The 23393-nt window shown below is 36.9% G+C and overlaps 1 protein-coding gene across 1 annotated transcript in view; it reads left to right on the forward strand.

Annotated features, from left to right (window-relative positions):
- EYS (eyes shut homolog) overlaps window positions 1-23393 on the forward strand; it is a 797046-nt gene that overhangs the window by 581108 nt on the left and 192545 nt on the right. Inside the window, exon 35 of the mRNA XM_030490420.1 lies at window positions 10206-10435. Within this exon, the coding sequence (XP_030346280.1) occupies window positions 10206-10435 (230 nt within the window). The remainder of the gene's footprint in view (window positions 1-10205; window positions 10436-23393) is intronic.

The following is a 23393-nucleotide window of genomic DNA, read 5'->3' on the forward strand; positions in this document are numbered from 1 at the left end:
TGATTGTTCTTATTACTGCTGTCATTGTCATTATTACAGTATTTATTCATTCTCAAGTAAAGTGACAGTGCCCAATACAAATACTTTGTGGTCAGAAGAATGTGAGAGAAAAATATTCCGTACTCCAGCATTTAATAACCTTCCTTTAGGAAAATCCCATTAGTAAGAATATAACTTTAGTATGCTCTTACAGTCATTCCATACTAATATGAGAAAGAAGGAAAAGACCTCTACCAGTATTGCCTCTTACACTAGGAAACTCAAAATATGACACTGCTGTAAGAAAAAAGGAAAAAAAAAGATTAAATTGGAAGTAATAGCAGGCAGCAGATAACATACGTACAAATATGGCAAACTGAACTTGTGAATTCTCAAACAGAAGCTTCCTACTTGATAGCTTCAATCAGTATGAGGTGGCTGTAAATTTTGATAATGTCTGGACCAAACAATAATAGCACATCCTGAAGCTTCCAATTAATGAAGATACATGAGACAAAAGCATCCGTTAGCAGGCTGATCTCACACTGTGCTTCTGCAAAAAGATATTATTTTGGTTGGGAAAAATAAGTGCGGGGGGATCTGGAGGGGAAAGTGAGTGCTGAAAAAATAAGAACTCCTGAAAAGAAGATTTGGTCTTGGACAAAAGAAGAGGGCCAGGAAAGAAGGAGGTAAACATCCTGCCTGGAGGATCCTGGAAGTGGGGGAAGGTAATATAGATGAGAAGGGTGCATGGAGATGAATACTAGGGACCATGGCTGGTTAACAGTTAAGACCAGTTACTATGAGCAGCTGCTCAATGTGAATCAACGTGACTTTCCACTTGAGCCTGCCAGACCAGCAGCAACCTGCCTGCTGGGAAGGGAGGTGGAAAACTAGTGAACATAACAGGGCATGGAGCGGAGTGAGGGCATGAGGGAAAGTGAGAGATAAACAAGCAGGGTAAAAGCTTTAATCTCATCAGTTCTTAAGTAAACCCGAGTACCCAGATCCACTATGGGCTGTAGTTTGCTCTCTCATCTGTGAAACATGCTTTACTGACTATAAAATAATTTTTTTGCGCATAGAATAAAAGTGTATAAAGGCCTATTATTTTAGTTCCTTATCTGTTAACTTGTAAAATACTATTTAAAAAGCTTTTGGTAGTATATTTTTTCACTATCTGTTAATATCACAGGGATTTTTTGATTTGTCATACTTACAACATTCTTCTTTATGCACTCAATGAGAATGCAGTAATACTTTAATTAAATGCCAGATAACTGATGAATAAATGATGTTTGTGTATATTCATGCCAGCCATTCTCTAGCATTAAGATATAATTAGAAATGAAGTCTGGAAGAAAGACTAGGTAATACATAACAGTAATCTGCATTTTTAACTCTTGCTGTACTAATAATTTCTTACCTCTGTGTCATCCTGCTTGCAGGCCAGCTCTCATGGTAGTTTCATAGTGAGTGGTACAGAATGCCTTTTTATATTCCTATCTCTCTCCAGTCATACAGTCTTTGAATAGCAAAATGTTTTCTATCCATCAATCTTGATTAATATTTATAAAGCAATGTAGGCCTCCCCTACTTCTATTATGTAGGGAAGAACTATTTTTAGCACTTGGGGAAATAAATGCAAAAAGAGCTTAAGGACTCTGCCTGTAAAAATTTAGATGCCTAAACTATTCTTATGTGATACACCTCAGAACAAAGTATGTACTGCATTTTATCTGTAATATAATCAGGGTGCATTGAAGTTCCAGCCTGCCAAAGTGTGTGTTTCTATGTATTTATGGAAGCACCTTGGTTCTCTAGAGTCCCCCTCACTCCTGTTAGGGTCTGAGAATGCCTCTACTCATTATTCCTAAGTGTATCTCACTGAGAGCAAGATCTATTAGGCATGCCGAGAAGAAATTGCGGAGAGACTGTACAAGACATAGCCAATGATGGCAGATACTTGCTTTCCCTTTTTATTCTTCATATCAATAGTAAGAGCACTGTTCTGTTTTATGAGATACTTGACTTCAGTTGTGTCCTCAGCTGGATGGAATTATAAACTTTCCAGTCTGCTACCAGAAGGACTGTAAGAACTCACCAAACCAGTTCCTCAGTCTGTTCTGTCCTGCGTGGAACAAGCATTCATTGAGTTGAGTGGAGAAAGGAAAAGTGTTTGCATATGGTTCCCCATCCCTTGGGTTATTCATTTGAATACAGACTTGGATTTTTCCATTTTATCAACTGCTCTTGAAGCATTTAATTTTCTTTCTTTGAAGCAGGGCTCTGGCCATATGGAAAATCTTCACTGTGGGCAAAGACCAAAGGTTTAGCTACTACAGTCCTGAGAATTAAATGTGGGAGTCTTGCCTGAGATGAATTATCACTTAGGAAACCAATTGCATATTCAGGAGCAAGAAATGATTCTCTTTTATCCCCTCACAGACACATTGAGCAATAAAATTCCATAGGTAGATCTTCCATTTTGGACTTTAAAATATGGATGGCATTATTGAGGTGGATGAACGTCTTTGGTCCTTGAAACTAGATAGAAGCTTTGGTGAACAGTAGTGACTCCATTCTTGAATCATGGTTTTTTATATAACTCTCACAAGATCTCTCTTACTTAGTCAGTTAGGACTGGGACAGGATGGTTATATTCTAATCTTACAGAGGCTTTTCAGATGTACAAGTGCCGTGTTAAAAAAATAACAATTTCTGATTTGCTGAGAGAATCTTCAAGGAGGGAATGAAAGTATTTTTCTGATTCAAACCCACTAGTTTCAAGAAACAAAAGTAGTTTCATAAATCAACAAAAAGATGCAGTACTTGGGCATCTCAAGAGCTGTTTTTCTAAGCAGTAGCTAAGATGAAACTGGGAAGAGGTTTTCTAACTGTGAGTATTGAGTAAATGTGAAAAAGAAGGCTGAAGTTCAGACAGATTTGAGATTTGCTTAATCTTCAGAAACTTTAAGATTGGCACAATGGTCTACTCAGTGTTCAGTAGTTTTGATTGCTCACCTTTTTTTGAGTTTAATGTTTGGATGATAGAAAGTCAAGAGTCAAAGAGAGGATGGGAAAGGCTATGAAACAGCAAAACCAAGCCAAAGATCATTGAGAACAGTTGAAAGATTCAATGCTCACTTACTTATGAAAGCAATCCAAGTAAAAAGAGGACTGGATTTGGTACAGAAATTCAGTTCTAGCAAAACCATTATTTGTCATGTCCTAAACTTAGGGACTGAGATATTTTTTTTTCCAAAGATGATATAAGGTAAACTCACTTTAATGTCTTATTTAGGAAGACTTTTACCATTAAACTTCCAACATAAAGTGTTGTTGCTGCAAATTCTGTTTCATTAACTTATTTATCTGTTGCAAAGTCTATGGAATCTACATGCTTTAAAGCAAACAGAACAGGAAGATGTCTTTTAGTACATGTATTTCCTTTTCCTCTTTCCCCTTTCACCTCTTTCCATACCTGACATTTCTTCCCATATCTGGCATCTATGCATCCTTGAGTTCATAATTTTTTCTTTGGATTTGTAAACCGAGCTTTCATAAACTTCATTATATCTGTTAATTGTATTCTCACATCCTCAGCTGCACTGTATATTGAATATATTATTTGCATTGCTAAGAGTTTGCACCATTAAATGAGATGCTGTGTGTGCAAAAGCAGTTGCAAATGATGTTAGACCAACTGTGAATTTTTAAATGGAAAGCTGCAACTACAGTATCACTGAGTTCTGCTACCAAATATTGCTCGTAGTGGGAGGGAGAAGCTGGTCTTGTGGCCTGGAACATACATTGTGAATTGAATTTTTCAAAGAGACATGCCTGATCTTAAGTCATCTCTATTAGGCAAACAGACACCTGATTCTTCCAAATCAAACAAACACTGAGGTTTGGGAAGGAGGAAGGGAGGGAGAAGAAATAAAATTCAGATGTAAACTGCTGAAATATATCCCTCTCCAGTAATCTCTTCAATCACTTTCTAAATTACTGTGTTGAGTGATTTAAGTGGTTTCTCCAGTAAGGTAAGCATGGAAATATACTGTTCTAAGGATTCACTGCAATCAGTGACATACCATTTAAAGTACTGTCCTTGGCATGGTTGTGGACGTTTAAATAAACAGCCTGTAAAAGCTTTTGTTCATTCTCGCCAAATTACATGCAAGGTACTAGCTTTTTATTCCTGTTTACACCATTTCCACAAAGTGAAGTTGTTTTCAGTTTCAGAAGGTTTTGAAATTATATTCTACCATGCATGCTAATGCCCTTGGAAAATCTTTCCTTTGGCTCCAAAATCAAAACCATTTGCTTAAAATAATATTCTGTCACAACCTAAGAAAAATGCCATGTACACACTTTTCCACCAACGAAAATTGCAAATAACAGCAGTTGCTTCCCAGCACAAATTACTTTATCGACAAGCTAAAAATACAAACTTCCTTATCACACTCATATCAGATAAGGCTAAATCCATTACTTCAGTAATAAAATGTTAAGTGTGTAAGTACCAGAAGATATAGGCAGAGGAGATGTTATTGTATCACTGGGACGCCTGTGCCATTGCATGTCTCATCAACTTGCTTCATGGAAAAATGTCAGAGTGCTTCTGTAAACATGTTTGCCATCAGCCTGATAATGAATTGCTTTTGAGTCAAGTCTTCTCTCTTTGCAGGCCTCAGTTTGAAGTCTTTCATACAGATAAATCTCCCCTAAAAAAAATTTTAAAAAAGAAAATTAAAAAGAAAAAAGTTTTTTCGTATATTTAGGTGGCATTTCTTGCATTTCAGTTTATGTCCATTGCCCCATGTCCTTTCACTGGCCACCACCAAGAAGCCTGGCTCCATCTTTTACCATCCCTTCCTCCTCAGGTGTTTCTACAACTAAACAAGATCCCCCCCAAGCCTTCCCTTCTCCAGGATGAACAGTCCCAGCTCTCTGTCCTGATCACTGGTGCAGGGGTTAAACCAGTGACACAGAGCTCAGCCCCTGCACTGCTGGGTCAAGGCACAGCCAGGGCATCCCAGAAGGTTTGTTGACTTTTTAATCCATAGAATCATGGAATCAATTAGGTTGGAAAAAACCTTTAAGATCATCAAGTCCAACCTTTATCCCAAGGCCTTCCAGGTCCACCACTAAACCATGTCATTAAGGGCCTCATCTATACAGTTTTTGAACACTTCCAGGGACAGTGATTCCACCACTTCCACCAGTGATTGGGCAGCCTGTTCAAATGCCTAATCACCCTCTTGGTGAAGAAATTGTTCCTAATATCCAATCTAAACCTCCCCTGGCACAGCTTGAGGCCGTTACCTCTTCTCCTATAGCTTCTTACTTGGGAAAAGAGACCAGCCACCTCCTGGCTCCATCCTCCTTTCAGATAGTTGTAGAGAGTGATAAGGTCCCCCCTGAGCCTCCCTTTCTCCATACTAAACAACCTCAGTTCCCTCAGCCATGCCTCATCAGACTTGTGCTCTAGACCCTTCACCAGCTTTGTCGCCCTTCTCTGGACCCGCTCCAGCACCTCAGTGTCTCTCTTGTAGAAGGTGGCCGAGAACTGAACACAGGATTCAAGGTGCGGCCTCACCAGTGCCAAGTACAGGGTGATGATCACTGCTCTGGCCCTGCTGGCCACACTGTTACTGATACAGGCCGTGGCCGCCTTGGCTGCCTGGGCACACTCCTGGCTCATGTTCAGCCAGATAGAATCATAGAATCAACTACGTTAAAAGTGCTTCTAACCCGGCACACTAATAGTTTCAGGCTCTTTTAGAGAAGAGGAGAGCACAGGGGAGTGGGAAGCACAGTTAGTATTGGTATATGTACTTTAATGACATAACATCAAGCATGATTCCTATATTCCTGCCATTCAGTAGATCATATATCTGGTTGAGTGGCAAAGAATGTAATATAAAATAGCCAAGACTTCAAATTGCACTAACATCTATATTTAGACAAACATTTCAAACTTGCATGCACTCAGCTATGAAACACGAGGTTACAGGCCTTTAAAACTCAGCTGTTTGAGCTAATTTTAAGATTAAAAACAATGTGTTGATGCTTGCAGCAAGTTAGAAGATCTTTCTGTGCATTAATGACATGAAAGGCAGTGACAGTCTGGGAAACTGAAAAGAAAAAACCAACCAACCAACCAAACAGGAAATTGCAGCTTTGTTGTGTAGTATCAGTGAACCAAGTTTTGCCTGATTTGTTTTGGTTACACTTTGACAAAACTTCTAACACCTCAGTTAGTATATTTCTGTAAACTAAACTATAGTAAAACTGAGGTGTAAAATATAGTAACACCTCAGTTACTATATTTCTTTAAACTTTCTGGATCTTGATTCAAATAAATGTTAGTTAAACTGTGTTGACTGGAGGTCATTGATTATTTGCAGCAGCAGCTTGAATGGCTTGTGGGTGCAGCTGCAGACCTTTGCCCCACTAACCAGCCCAGGCAAACTCTTCTCTGCTTTTTCAGTAAGGCAGCGAGCCACAGGGCACCTGCACAGAAGCAATCAGGCACCATCTAGAAGCAAAACATCCAGAACAACACTGCAAAGCCTGACACCCAACGAAACACTAGCAAATTAACCAGGAAGAAATCAACCTACCAAGGAGCCTTCCTTTCTTGCTTCTCTGTGAATTAGAATGTCAACCAAAAAATGAAGCCAGACTGCATTACTTGCACTCATAAAATGACATTTGAAGCACACTCCTGTCATTCTATTATAGAGAAAAACAGTAGCTTCCCATCAGAAAGGGCATGTGAAAATTCCAGGGCTGTAGATCAGTGCTTCCAAGTAGACACAAGAGTGCACAACCTGCAAGTGAGGCAAATACCCTCTCATTCAGTATTTTACCCCTGACATTAGCTGTAACCAGGTTCAGAGGAGTAAATTTTGCAATGGTCATCTATAGGATTATCTGTCATCAAAGAAATGATATCTCTAATAGCTTGTTGTGAGAGTGCAGCTTATGCCTTGATACATGTATTTTAGGTTTTAGGGTTTTGGGTGGTTTATCTTGTTGTTTTGGGTTTGGGGTTTTTTTTCCCCCAGGAGTAACAGAAAAATCAACCCCAAATCCTAGTAATAGCTCCCAAGAAATTTCTCCTGTAAATGCCTGATTCTTACGTAATTAGCTCAGAGTTTCTCAGACATTTAGGTTATGTTTGGGGAGAAAATGAAGATTTTAATTTTTTTCTTTTTAATCAGTGGTTGTAATCTCAGCAGCAGGTGACTAAACATTTTTAATTTGCTGTGCTAGCCTGATGGAAGATAACACACACATCAGTGCACTCTTAATGCTGCTCTGAATGGAATAGCCTATATGAAGATCATGTTAGTTATTTCCCTTAGGAGGAAAAAAGGTTGGTTATAAACCCAGCAATTTCTTTGTTGCAATTTTAATCATATAAATGGAAATGTTATTCTATTCATGTAAATGGAAATAAACAGGAAGTCACTTATTTTCTTAAAATTCCAAGCCTCTTATCAGCAAGTCTTCAGCCTTCAAAATCTTTTAGGGGTTTGGTTTCAGCCTTCTTGTTGTCTGCCATCTTTTTGGATGCGTTTCTCTCATATAAAGTGGATGGCTTTTAACCGCATTGAAATCACTGTATCCTCATTTCTAAGCACTATAGTGTGAGTGTTTTGGATATCTTGTTTTGGATACAGTCTGTGTCTGTGCTTCAGTATCCCTCTCTAATGCTTCCCTTACCATTATTGCTCTGCACGTCTCCTCTTTGCAGTCACATAAGCCCTGTGTCCCTTTTGTTCTTTCCCAGGCTCCACTGTTTCTCAATTACTGTGCCTTTCTCTGGCTCCCCTTAGATACTTACTTTGTCTCAAATTATTTCTGTCCTTCCTCTCCCCAGATTCTTTTCCTTGCTACCTGCCTCTCAGCATGTATCGTCTTCTCTGTAAAGGTGATCTATTAATAATTCATATAGCTGATTTTTCAATAGTGATATTTACAGACAATGTACTTACTTGGGATATGTTGTGTTGTTTTCTTTCAGAATATTATGAAGTTTGTTAGTACTGTTTAAAATATGGTGTCATGGTTTAACCTCAGCCAGCAATTAAGCTCATTAATTAACCACCCAGATACACCTGCTTATTTTCCCTGGTGGGATGGGGCAGAGAATTGAGAAAACTCGTGGATTGAGACAGTTTAATATGTCAAGCAAAAGCTGTGCATGCAAGTGAAGCAAACCAAGGTATTCATTCCCACCAGCAGGTAGGTGTTCAGCCATCTCCAGAAAAGCAGGGCTCCATCACGTGTAATGGTTACTTGGGAAGACAAAGAGCATAACTCCAAACGTCCCCCCCTTCCTTCTTCTCCCAGCTTGTATTGCTGAGCATGATGTCATACTCTATGGGATGTCCCTTTGGTCAGTTGGGATCAGCTGACCCGGCTATGTCCCCTCCCTGCTTCTTGTGCACCCCCAGCACACTTGCTGATGGGGTGGGGTGAGGAGCAGAAAAGGCCTTAACTCTGCGTAAGCACTGCTCAATGATAACTGAAACATCCCTGTGTTATCAACCCTGTTTCCAGCACAAATCCAAAATGTAGCCCCCTACTAGCTACTGTGAAGAAAATTAACCCTATTCCGGCCCAAAGCAGCACGTATGGTTTGCAAAAAAGTAAACTAATAAAATCAGTTTTCAGGTTGCCATGGCTAAGTGGGATATATAAAAAATTTGGAAGATAGATTTAAGGAGATGGGTGCCTGTAGTTGTGAATTAAAAGTCACACTGAAGGTGCCCCATCACACTGCTTCTGCAGTCACACTCTATTTTCATGATGCATCATCCCTTTCAAATGCTTCTTGTTAAGACATACTCCAGTCTCTATAATAAGGTAAGGAGACGTAGCTGAGGTAAGAACAGATGACAAGGAGAGAGAGGAGGGTGCAACAGGGGCCAATGTATGATTTTTTATTTTATTTTATTTTTTGTAAAGCAGGTTTATACCACCATTTTCACCAAAATAAGAATTTGTGGATATTTAACACATTGCCAAAAATACTGGCTTTCACAAGCTGTAACACCTGTAAACCTTTGCATGAAGCATCTAATTTCTAAGTTCTGTTTTGGCCAAAATGTTAGTGACATTTCAGTTCAACCTAGTCTCCCATTCTGTAATATGATTTTTTTTTTTTTTTTTTTTGCACACCATGAGGACATAGGAGAAATATTCAGAAAGTTTAAAAATACCAATGAAGTAAAAATAGTGAGGTATTTTATTAGATTACTGTTGCCAAATTTCAGAATTAAAAGTTACTTTCTGGAAAAAAAGTAGAACCTCTTGAAATTTATAAAATGAAAGAATAAAGTCTATCTCTTAGTATTGTGCAAACTTATTAAATGGTCATGACTTCCTGTGACTTTTGATTCCTTTTGCTTTACCCTCATCATAGTAATTTCTGTGATGCACATAAGTTGTTCTGGTTGGTAAATCAGTAACCTTAAATTTGTATGGTTTTAGTGAGTCGTAAGTTTGGCTTTCTGGATGAAACAAATAGCGGTAACAAATAGAGTTGATAATTAGGACAAACGTGGTATTGCTAACTCATTTCTAGCAACTTTGCAGTGGGAAATAATTAAAAAGGAGGTAACTGATTAACATATCAGTCTAGTGGTTAATGTGAGGGCTCAAAAATTGAGAGAGAGAGAATGTCTTTTTAAACAAGAAAAGTTATGGGGGAAAATGAAGACAAAATCATCTCCCTTTCTCACACCATCACCCCAGTTATATCTGTGAATTGAAATATACTCCATTGCTGTACTACAGCATTTCTCTTCTGCATGTGCAGAAGAGATATACTTGTATGGAAGTCATGTCTTGTAGAACTGCCATATGAGATTTGGTAACTTCAAGCAATAAAATGCTTAATAATACAAGCCTGTATTTATTTATCACTCCATTGTTTTCATCCACCGAAAAGGAATTATGAGAGCACATACAAACTGTGCTATATGCGTGTACATTATTTCTTGCGCTCTCAGGGAAAAATACTTTCATTATCTTTCTGATAGATTTCAGGATGGGGACCTGATTTGGGAATTACTAATGTACTCACATTTTCTTAAATATAATCTGAATTTCTAAACAACCCCCGCACTGTTCTTAAATGAAGCTGAAGTGTAGTGGAAAAGTCTTGTGATTTTTTTTGTTTTGATATATAGTCTCTCTCTTTTCAGGATTCCTGTACTCACACATCTGTCAACAGCATTCCCTATGGTTTCTTCTGATGTGCCTGAGCTGCCTGAGCCTGTTGTGCCCTCTCAGATTTCTCCCACATTGACATTTATATGCCAGGATGGACTGTGCCATAATGGAGGGACTTGTCATCCTCTCTCTCTGCCTACTGGGGCCACCTCATTTCAGTGCGACTGCCCACTACACTTCACTGGTCGGTTCTGCGAAAAAGGTAGTTGTGGGTCATTCTTTCTCTATTAGTTGTCAAATGCAAGTCTTATGCTTTCTTGGAGCTGGAAAAGGGGAAGAGATGCTGATCAACGTGTTTCCCTGCTTTTCGTCCCAGTTACTGTTGGAAACTCAGAAGTAAATTCACTGAGGTATTTAGAATAATACTTACTTGCAGTGTAAAAGTTTGGTGGTATCAGTCAGGCACTAGTAAAGATTGCAAGCTTGAGTAAATTAAAAAGTATTTGTGCAAATCGTTGCGCGCTTGTAAATGCATGTTATGTAAAGTAGTATTTCTGAGACAGAAGAAAGTTAACTTACGAAAATAAGAAGAAGATCTCCTAAAAAGATTATAAAAAAGATATATTTTCCATTTCTACAGATTGAGAGGGTTTTTGCCACTGTGCCTGGTCCTTTGTTTAAAAAGTTTTTTTACTCTGTTGCTCATTTGTACTTCTATTGTACTACTGTTGCTCATAAAGCACAGATTAGCCAAATGAACATAATTTAATTAGAATTTGAATAAAAAATAATTCTTCGAACAATTTGGATTTCTTTGTAAAAAGAATCAAGGCTGTAAGACAAACGACCTACGTTTCTACTTTGTAATTGCAATTATTTTGCATTACTGGATTTTAGAAAGTTCTTTTTATGACATTTTATAGCTGGCTTCAAAAACTGGTTTTGCTTTTAAGGTACAGGGGGTTATAAATGGCAGTGGGTAATTCTCATAGTATTAAAGGGCATTACTGGTGTACAGGAAAAAAACAAAATAAGTGTCTAGATTATGGTTATATAACTGTAACATCCTTCTCATGAACTTCCCATGGTATGAGATACAAGCTACTAGAATTAAAAATGCCCTTGCTAGGTTGCCAGTATATCTGAACTAACATCACCTTGTATTACTGTCTGAAAGTAGGTCATTACACTCATATGTGAAAGCAATCAATGATTGTAAGCTTAAAATAACAAAGAAATTATCATGTGTTGCTTAGATACCAGAGAATATTTTATCTTTCAGCCTTTCCCAATTTCATAATAAATTAAATCATATATTTTCAAATTGTCAGTGTTAAAATTGAATTCTGTGAATATCTTCTATGCATTTGGTATCTGGACATACTCTTTGCACTTGCTTTCAAGACATGGCAGTTGTGCAAACCACACCATAAAATAGCGGAACCAAAAAAGCAGGTTTCCTTCAAAGAGAATAGATTTAGTTACCATTTTGTGTGTGTTGCAATGAAGATTTTTCAATATTTCAATAAAGTGTTTTATTTATTTACATACGGTTTATGTGCCAGAATTCCCTTCTGTGTTCCAAAGAATGCAGTTGGCATCCTTTGCATCAGCATTATCTGCAGTATTTTGGATGGGAGCAGGTTTTGCCTTTTCCCGAGGGGTCTGCCAGGAGTAAGCAATGTTAAATTTCAGCAGGAGTTTGGTAGACATCCTGGGGTAAAAGGCTGCAGCAGCATATATATGCAACCACTCTGTTGAGTGACACCTTGCCTGGACTCCACCGGTGCCTTCTACCAGTGTCTGATTGCTGCCTTCTACTGACCTAGTCTTATCTTCCTGTTGATCTGTCAGTCTCCAGGAGTCTTTGACAGTTTGGTGTTTTTAATGAAAACTGACATAATCTATCTTCAAATTGTATTATCTGAGCTGAGTACTTACTTCACTGTGCCACAGACTTTAATGGATGTACCTTTCAGTCCATTGACAGAAACAGCTATTTTTGGGTTGCTCATTCAAAAATATATCATCATGAATCATTTCTCCTTTGAAATTTAACCAGTACAGGCCTGCTGAGTTCATACAATGCGATGAGTTGATTGTCTTCCAGTGACATTTCCAAGGGAATTTCATGTTTATCTTACCTGTGTAAATGAAGGGGTCGCCTTCTTTCTTTGTTACTTTGTTTGAAAAATGTGTGAAAATATGACTGAATAATGACTACCTGTAGAGCAGATTAAAACCAGGGGATTATTACAATAATTGCAGTTGAAACCAAATCTCTGAAGATTAGGACTGAAGCATGCTACGTTAGACACACTGGTAACTATTCCATTCAATAAAATCAGAATGTAAGCTTTAAAAAAAACCCTGAAACAAGTAGATCCTTTTGAGAATATAACTTCAGTTGTATAATCATATCATCCTTTCACTGGTTGAGTGTCTAATTTCCATGAGATACCTTCTTTTTCTTTTTCTATACTTGGAAGAGATGCTGTTTGCTTTGCAGAACCTTGCTGGCATGCTTGATGATAAGATTGTAACAGTGATCCATTTTTCTGCATCAGATGTCTTGTAATAGTTCTTGAACACTCCTTTTTCCCTTGCTGTGAGAAGGTGAATTAAGGAGTTCCTCTTTTCATACAGCTCTGCTTTTGCCCCCTACAGCCCCACCATCAATACAGGGAACAGCTTCCTCCTTCATGTTTAGCACTCCTGCGTCAGCCAGAGTTGCAGTATGTGGCAGGCTCATCGGCAGCTCACTGAGGGAGCTACAGCGCAGGGCGTATGCTGTCACATTGCATGTTTAGATAGATCAGTTTCAGATTTGATGTATCCTGTATTTAACAGATGAAAAGTAACTGAAGCATAATGTCATTTTACTTAATTCCAAAGTTTCAATGAGATTGATCGTTTTATGTAATGAAACCAGAAATTGACCAACTGAATTAGCATTATAAACCTTTGATAGTCAGAGACCAGTTCTTCAAGAAGACTGGAAAGAACTGATAATTACATAAGATAAGGGCATCTGTAATCATTTTAAAATTTTTTACTCTAAACATTGAAAGTGATAAAGTAAATTATCATCTATGCAATCCAGAATTTTTTTTCCAGTCACGGAAATTGTCTCTTAACTCCTTACAGATAGCTGTGATCTGTTTTAATCATGCTATAATGTATACCTCTACATTCCAGAAATATATAGTTATTAAACATCTTAGTGGTCTACCTTGCACCTACCATTAACTACAGTTCAGCAAGAAAATATATCACACACTCAACTGGCATAGTAACAGTCAATATGGCATACCACAGGGTCTTATATACAAACCCTGTTTAGATACTCTGGCTTCATTAGAATGGGTTGCTTATTTCACAGCTAGGTTAAGATATGCCACTTAGTTTCTTAGTAACAACTGTATATTTCTTACAGTGTATAATACTGACTTCTAGAGTGAAAGTAAGTGAATGTCATTATCTCAATTATGTGGTTTAATTTTATAATGTGTTATTATATGCAATATTGCGTTTTCCTATTTGATTGCTCCTTAACTAATAAACTTCAGTATGTTGTTCTGCCCGTACAGCGAATGTGTTCCAAGTCAAAATAGTCATTATGGACATATTAGGGCCAAGCCAGTTCATTTAAATGCATAGTGTATTTACCATCAGATACCTCTTAAATCTGAAATGTCTCTCACTGACAATTTTGAAAAGTGGAAATCTATCTCCATTTTTCTAGTGAAATAGAAATTCATGGATATGAATCAGTGTATTTGCCAAAGTCAAACTGAAGCTATCAATGCTGGGTATATGCCTAAGTATACTACAGATTACCAAAGTTATCTGGAAATAAAAAGTTGCTACAAGTTTTTCTTTAAAAACTCTAACCTCTAACCTTAAATGCAGCATAGAAAATTTGATGTCAGTGTAAATTTAATCTTTATTACTGAGTAGTGAGTGCTAGGTCATACACTATAAAGGGAGGCTTGTGTAGATAGGGAATACAGTGAAGGGTAGTGTACTCTGAGCTACCTTTCTTCTTTTTCCTTTCTGGGTAAATAAGCCTTTTGACTTTAATATGAAATGTATCATTCTTTCATCCATGAAACAATTATTAGCTAAGAGGTTATATCTGCTTCGTTGTGAAATCCCTACACACGAGTGGAAAAAATGTAATGCTTCTGCTTTAGTAGGAAGGCAGATGGTTGTCTATTACTGTAAAGTTCATAGCAATAGGTTTGGAATATCACTGTCTTGTGTGTGCAAAGAAAGTATGTCCCTGACTGTTAATTATAAGATTAACATTTCTAAAGTCACCAAAATTTTTCATATTCTGTGGAAGTTTTATAGATTGTTCAATAAAAAGAATATTTAAATGTCATGTATTAAAAATGGGAAATCTTGTTAATTTTATATGTTGCCTGTGTATATTCTGTACATTACTTAAAGGTCAACTCCTTTGACAAAGCTGCAAAACCAGGAGTAAAATAGGAGGCTGTTACATGCATTTACCTTGCAATTGTCCCACCTGGGGACTTTGCTACATTTGTTCCCTGGGATACACTTGCAGAATTCCTGATTTGTTGAGCAATACTTGATAATACCACCTGAACAGAGGTGGTATTATCAAGTTTCTTTTACTAGCAGCTTTTATAGAGATTGTTCCTAACTTTTCTAACTTGCATCATTGACTAGTATGTCAATGTATTTGGTTTTGAAAATAAATGTAATTGGTCCAATTTCTGTGATTTCGGCCATATTTAGAACAATCTCAAGTCATTTTTCATTCAAAGATAACAGTTGCTGCATAGGTGACAAATACTTGCTTCTTCCTTCTCCATTTATGGCATTTTCTGGAAACACCTTCTTTCAGTAATGCTTGAATTGCTGCCATTTGTTCTGTTGGTGCTTATTTGCTGATAATCAAGTCATCTGTGGAAATGTTATGTGTCTCCCCAGGCTGTATGGCAATGCTTGTTTTCTGAGCTTGACTCATTTGCATTCTTCCACAGGAAATGCCATGCGATAAAGCAGGTGAGGTATTAAATAATGTCTTTGAGCTGTATTATGTAGCCTGTAAGAAAGAGACACAGAAGACTGGTTTGCTTTTATAGCACAGAATAAACAGTAGTTAGTTAGGCCTTTTACCAATGAAATCACCTGTGTTAGTGACTTAGGATAACAGTATATTGTGCTACTATGACATTTTGATTTCAAGACTGCTGTGATTAAAAACACAGGGTCTTATTTTTTTCATTCCTGGATACAAAGGTGTGCAGCTGCTGATCTGTTCCCAGACCACTCTCAGGAGCTTCAGCTAGCTGTGAGTGTGAAGTGGACATCAGGATTCTCTAGGAAATTCCCTAACGCATCCTGCTCAGAACCATGGCAACTGGCAGATTCTTTCATGTCATATTCCAAAGCGAATGGTCATTTTGGGAGGACACTGACCATTTACATGATGTGGTTACAGAGGAAATGTAATTTTGTTCTTTCCTGGCCTAAACATAAAACTGACTTGAGTATGAAACTCCACGTTATTTCTAATTAAGATTGCGTAACATGTGCCTTTTCATGCATCTTCATGGAACACTGGTGTGTTTACGTAAAATCTCAAACTATTGTTGTTCAAAGGAGAGGAAAATTTAAGATATAAATGTTAGGAAATCACTGTTTTGAGGCTCCTTAAGAGAGCAAACCTCCCTTTGAGGGAAAGAAGTCAGCTTCTTTTACATACTATAAAAAGACAGCTTTTCTTCTACAATTTTATTTTCTTGTATTTATTTTCTTGTATTTTTGCAATAACAGTTTGTGGTGATAAAATATGCAAGTAATTATATAGCAAAAACTTTTTATCTATTTATCTATTTAACTACCAAGGAAATTCAGGATTTGAAAGATGAATTTCCTATACTTATTTATTTACATTCTACATGCCTGTAGATCAGTTCTGTGCAGAATGCCTGGGAGGTTCAAAAACTAGGGAGCATGTAGAGTCCCCCTGTGTTTCAGTGGAATTAGTGAAAATACTGAATACACCATCAAAAAGAGTTGAGGCATTTACTGTCGGATTCCTACTTTCTTTTAGATTCATATTTAAGACAGGAAATTACATAAATGAAAATAATTTTCCTATGTGAATGGTATGATCCTGTAATGAATTCTTCCACCCTATAAAAGACAAAAAACCCCCCACTGTATTATACATAACTAATACAAATCTCTTGCATATTGAACACAAGGGAAAATACACAAATATGGGAAATAAAACCAAGAGAATAAAGGCAAGCATCTTGTTAGCCTCTACCAACCATAATGGAAAACTGTAGATTCATCTGACTTCCAAAAATGTTTTTCAACACATGGCATTATTCTTAACATTATCTTTTTGAAATAATCATAGCTGTAGTGGCTGGGTTTTTTTATTCATCTGAACAACCTGCTTCAGCAACTGGTGAACTTCAGCAAAATAAAGAGAATAAATCGTCCAGAAATTTATATGAGTAAAATATGTACGATGTGGCAAAATACAGCGTTTAAAGTTTCTCTTGGAGTTAACAGCAGAAGCCCAGTCTCTTCACAGACACTTATCTTTTCACATACATTTTTTCATATAACAGGGAGTATGTTACTGGGATATTTTTTTCAGCTCAGTGCAAAACAAATAATATTTATCATTGCAGCTTTGTACGAGGTTGAAATTATGGAGCTGTTAGTAGAAAAAAAAATCACCATAAGATGGGAATGTTCCTATTAAATACGTGTGTACTTCATTAAATGTCTTGTTAAGAGCAAAGTAGAATCAGTATACAACCCTCCCTGTTCCTGGAGATTCTTATATAGGAATATTATTTTAATTCTGCTCTTGATATAAAAGCATTTTAAATCACTTGCAAAAAAATGAATGCATAGAAAAGGTACAGAAAATCCAGGATTTACATGCACTAAAAAACAATTGAGTGTGAAGGGACATTTCATTCATTGCCTTTGAAATCCAGCAGACTGCATAAATCTCTTCCTTTAAAGAGGAAGCCAGACAGACTCAAGACAGGAAATGATATGACAAAATTCAGCTCCAGATCATCAGAATCAGTCTCGCTTTTTCTGACATTTCTGGAGACCAACCTGGGTGCAGCTGAGAATAAAGGGAAGAATGTCAGTCCAGATTTAAAGCCTGAACATTTCTGTGAATAATCGAGATGGTGATGCTTGAGGATCTTAAATTTATCCAGAGAGGCTGGGGAGGCAAAAGATTTAAAAGAAACAGTAAATGTGGCCAAAACAGAACATTGTGATCCAAAATACTGGCTTAAAATGTGTTTCGTGCAAAGGTCACCCTTTCTTTTTTGTTTTATTTTGTTTGTAAAACAACGAAGAATTAGTTTCATGGGGATTTAGGTACATTAACAAGATGATGAGGCCTTCGGTCCCTGTTAAATATGCTAAACAGTTTATGACATTTAAGGATAGGAGGAAGGAACAGAATAAAGAAACTACTACTCTGTCATTTAGCAGCAGGCAGGACAGATTTCTGAGCTGGCGCGATAGGGCAGCTCAACGCTGAAAATATTCTTGAAATACTAAGCTAGAAAAGCAAAATGAAATAAGAAGTTATAAAGGAAAGTATTCATCAGCATTATATTTAATCCAGCTAAAAGTATCTTACAAGAATAAAAAAAAATCTTGGACACAGAGAATGTTAATAAAAACTCTGAACTATCTGAAGATGGAAACTAACATTTTATACTTAGCATTTCCACGAACTCTTTCAGCTTGTGGTATTATCATCTTATCTCAGTGCAGAGGTGGTTTACTACTTTGTTGTTCTTAAAATGAGATTTCAGCAAGGACGTTACCAACCCCTGCATTTGTCTGCATTTTCTGTTATCTCTGAAAATACATGATACATTTGCTGTATTTCCAGAACAGAGACATTCTTCATTCTTCCAGCTCCAGTAGTGCTACACTGAAATCCTGCTGAGTTGTTACAGTTTTAGAAGCAGTAGATTAATACTATCCTATTATATTGCTGTGTCTTATTTTTCACATAAACAACTTGCCAAAAGTATATAGGACTCTATGAGTAGTGGCGAATCTCACTCCTAACAATCAATAAGGCTTAGGCATTGAGCAGGACATTAGGATTTTTATAAGTTCTGGCAATGTCTTCATTTATCTATGCCACGATTTTTTTTATTTTTATTTTGCTTATAACATGGCTATTTTCATTCTCTGCTTTAAAAGGTGCTCTCCTGACAAAAAGTGTCTTCCCCCTTAACATTTGATTAATGAGTCTTTAAGAGAAGATATAATCAATGTCTGCCTACCAAAAAAAAAAAAAAAAAAAAAAGAGGGAGAGAAAGGCTTAAAGGCATCTATGAAAATACTCTGAAATGTCATTAAAAGTAGTGTCTTTGCTAATAACAGAAATGCTTCTTTCTGAACCTAACCAACACTGCTTCTTCCTTCTTTTCTAAATGTTATGCTACAGACCATGCAATACTGATATTATGTCCTTGTTTCTTTTGCAGCTTTTTTCCCCCAAGGAATAAACTGGTTATATGCTATTGTGTGTATGTGTATAATGCGCAAAAAGCATCTAGAAACACTACATTTCAACTTCATAATAGTTTTGTCTCTTTTCCTGTCACCTTTTTCGTTTGTTTATTCTCCTTTTTTTTTTTTTTTTTGTACCTGTTAAAAGTCTCTTGTGACTTGCCTACCCTCCACCCCTGAACAGAACAGAAAAAAACTGACTCTGCATCTCCTTTTTTATGAGCCATGGTATAATATTAGGGACACTTTTTAACATCTCCTTGTATTAGACAATTTCTTTGTTACCTTTACATGCATGACAGCGTCAAAAAGAAGGGAAACCTGGTCTGAGGTTTTTAAATCCCTGCTCAGATGGAAGGTGATGTCTTCTTCATGGAGCCTGCCCACTGTTACAAACTTGAATTATTCTTTTTGTAGTCCAGTTATGTGGAAAACTTATGTAGTCCATCAAATGTGGAAAATTCTTGATTTCCAGTCCAAACCAGTTTAATCTAAAGTTAACTTTACAGATACAGCAAAGCATATGTTTTTATGTTGTGTATCAGCTACAGTTCCATTCTGTGAGGCAGTCTGAGCCATGCAGTAGTTGCTCAGCTTGCTCACCTAGAGCAGCAGTTTGAAGTAATCTGCTCGTTTCACATGAGTCAGCAGGAGATGTATTCTGTGGTAAAGGTATTCACGGTAGTTGTGGCTAAAGTTGGTTGTGGTGGCCCCTGTGGTGGGAAGGTAGCTCAGTAGAACTGTTGTGTACCATATCACATTTGATAGAGTGAGTGAGACAAGAAGCTAAAGTGATGTTTTTTACTACTGATGTTTTTTACTAAATGCTTAATGGAAAAAATACTTCTACATAAAATACTCCTGGAGTTTTCTCATTGCTTTTAGGTCCTATCTGCAAACGCTTACTGTGCTTTCTGGTTATGTATAAATGATGATGACAATAACTTTAAAAATGAGATAACACTTACTGAACAAAATCTGAATTTAATTATCTCTTGGTATTATCTCTTGGTAGAAAGCTGGGTGCAAGTCTAAAACCAATCACGCTTAGTCCAACCAAGTCCAGCTTCAACTTTTTTCTTAAAAGAGCATGAATGTTTTCCTATTGTCATCACTGAATAAAGACTGAGCTATGAAGTTATTTCTTTTTTTGTCATTTCCATTTATATTTTCCGTGCTACAATTCATTTTTTTTATTCTGGCTGAAAGTGGAAAACGTTGTAGTAGAAAGCAAAAACTGGGAAAAGGCTAACCTTCAAATATTTTCATAATGTTTGTAAACATTATTGTTTACAAATATTGTTTCTTTTGCCCTTAATGTTTTTGGACAACAGCATGTGCAGAATAAAACCAGCAAGTTTTCCAATCAGTACTTCGATATGTAGTTTTGTAAGGCCCTTATTTACTTCCTTTTCCAGTCCTGGGATGTCTAATCATTCAGATTAGCTGCTTTCAAAAGCTAATATAATATAATAAAGAGCATGAGGCTCAATTGAATTGGCAGCCATTGTGGTCTTAAAAATTTATAAAATGCCTTGAAGGTGAAATGGAAAAAAAATCATTAAAATTAAAACTGGGGTTGAATTTTTGTTAACATATTGGTCAACTAAAGAGGCAATATTAGGAAATGTTTGGAGAACTCAAATAAATAGCTGAATTACTTCACTGCTATCAGCCAGAGGTTATTTCAGAAAGTATACCCAGATACGTATGTAACAATCTGGCATTAGTAATTACTGTGTTTTACTCGTCCTATCTTTGACCAAAAAACCAAGGGCCTGCATTTTGTGTTTTTCTGCTGGTTCCGTAAGTCCTTTTCTCAAAATCTGCAGTAGCTTGTTACTTATTTTCACTGCTTTTGTGACAAGTGGACCATCACATATATGATACAGCAGAGAACAGAATCCACCACACAGCTTAGCTTGGTGCTCTGCACATGTCACATCAGATCTACAAGAATAATAAAGGAAAGGGGGAAGGGATTTAGGGAGGAAGAATAATACGTGTATTCTGAGATGGCTTGAATCAATCTAGTGAGACCACAGCAATGGTTTTCTTTGGCTGTACGCAGTGGATTATAAAAAGCTGGCAAAGAAAAAGACCTTCACAAAGATGGAGCATAAAGAGAGATTAGTTTCCAGAGAGTTTGACTTGAAAGAGATAGGTTCTAGAGAAAGATGATGTCAGGTAGCTTTGCAGAATTGGTTTCCTGGGGCCAACTATTCAGTTGTTTCATGGAAAGAGTAGAGGTACTTACACAGACAATGTTCAGTGTAAGGAAAGAAATAACAAAGCAAAACATACTGAAAGAAAAGTAAAATAGACTGTCATATATCAAAGAATGTGACTTTTTCTCAGTCAACACAGAGTGTATTTGAGGAAAGAAAGAACAATCAGATAAGGAAGTGAAAAGAGCATCCCTGCCTCCACCCCCAAGTAAACCTACAGTAATTTAGTAGAGCAAAAGCCTGTTCCTGGGAGTAGCTTAGAGAGGGTACTTCGGGGCACCAGAAGCAGCTCCATGCATGCTCTGCAAGAAACTGACTTTCCAGTTAACTGATGTATTTTTTTCTATTGTAGTCTTGACAAGTTCAGTGCTTGATAGAGAAACTGTTAACATTAAATAGCATAACAGACTAAAAATCAAGCTCTCCTATATTTTTGAATTAGCCTCAGTCTCACTATGACCTTGGACTTCTGTTCCGTCACGTCAGTTCTTGCTGCACATTCTTCTGTGGTTTTTGTGGGATCATAACAATGTGATTCTGCTTGCCAAGTGGCAATTCACTCTTCATTATTTATCTAGTTGTTTTTTAAGATTTCCAAGGCTGCCTCAAGCAGGTCTTATTTACATCCTTTTCTAGTCATGAGATATCTGATAATTCCAATCAGCTGCCTTTGGAAGCTAATACAGTATCATAAACAACATAAGGATTAACAAATTAGCAGGTAGCGTAATGTATTGGGTTTCACACATTAAAGGAAATGTATCTGACAGCAATCATGTCCCACAAAAGTGAATTGCAAAACCTTTTTTAATGCCAAGGATCAGTAGATCACCCAGAGATGCTGTGTTTTCACAGGCTTCAACAACTGTCCTTAACTCAGCATGAGACAGTTAGCACAGGCGAACCCACTCTCATAAGAATGCTTAAGAATAGAAACGTTAAATGGTGGATGCAGGTATTTCTGAACAGTTTTAAATCCTCTGCCCAGTATGTAAGACCAGCCACAGATACTCCATGTGTTTTCAAGGATCCCATGCATTATATGTTTTCACAGCACACAATCCTTTAATGTTTCTCTGAAACAGGCATATGTACATTATCAGTAATTTCTTTTTTCTTCGTTCTTTTCCCAGAATATTTTTTTTTAACTCAACAGAAAGCTTACATGGATTTCAAAACTCAAAACATTAATGTGCAAAAGAAACTTCAGGATTCATTTGGACTGGACAATTTTAAAATATGTATTTTTCTATATCAGTACTATCAATGTACATTAAGTATCCATAATAAATTCTTGGCAACAAATTCTACTTGTTGTTAATAAAAAAAAATGCCTGTCAGTCTAGTAATGGCATAAAGTCAATTTCCTTCAGTTTTAATGGAACCAGTTGAACACATAATTAAAAAAAACCCTTTATCTTGGTGCACCTTTCCTTGGTGATTGGCTGAAACAAAAGCAAGCTTCCTCTTGTAAGTTGGATACTCAGCATATATTCAGCGTGCTCAGAAACCTGTAGTAGCTCTGACATGATTACTCTCGAGAAAAATCTAAATTCAGAGTTTATCTATCTGGTTTGGTACAGATTTCAGAATCTTACAATCAGAAAAAAAATCCATAGTATAATATATATATAACATTGTATAAGTGTTACTTGCCCTGCTAGCACATAAGTCTGTTTCATGATATGATAACTTTTATCATAGCATACTCCAGATTATGTATCCATTATTGGCCTTTTGAATTATATTTTGACCAGATGCTGCATGATTGCTCCACTCTATGCATGTCTTTATGATCAGTGACAGATGGTCATGCTCTGACTTCATCTGAGAAATCATTGGTCTTGAAGCAGTGTGTGAAGAAATCATAAATAATGTGATTTTATTAGCATGGGAATTTACACATTTGGGAAAATTACTACCATCTGTGTGCATTACTGCAGCATCATGACTTGTACACCAGATCTGATTCATGGCCTGCCAACTTTGAATAGAAATTCAATTAGTAAGTATTTTTCTGTACAAGATCATGCAGGCAGGCCTCTGTATGTCCATCCAATTGCTGTCCCTTGAATACCAGAAAGGTCTTATTGCCAACATTTTCATAATGGTTATAAATCAGAGCATTCTGCTTACGGTAGAAAATAGATAAATATGGTAATTTTATTAGGTGCCATATTCTCTGTCTTCAAGAAGAGGGTTTGTCTGGAAGCTGACCATCCAACATCGGATCATATTTGCCATGAGTCACTCATCAGGTCTGCAGAACACCATAACAGAAAACTTTAGCAGACATTCTCCTTATTCCATAAATGGGAAATCAAAGGCTCCATATGTCAAAATGTCTTTTAAAGACTTGGACTTAGCTTTAGACATGTATGTATTTAGGCTTTCATTAGTTCCTAAAATATAGATGTCAAGCAGGGTTCA

This window comes from Strigops habroptila, chromosome 6 (assembly GCF_004027225.2).
Source record: "Strigops habroptila isolate Jane chromosome 6, bStrHab1.2.pri, whole genome shotgun sequence".
NCBI lineage: Eukaryota > Metazoa > Chordata > Aves > Psittaciformes > Psittacidae > Strigops > Strigops habroptila.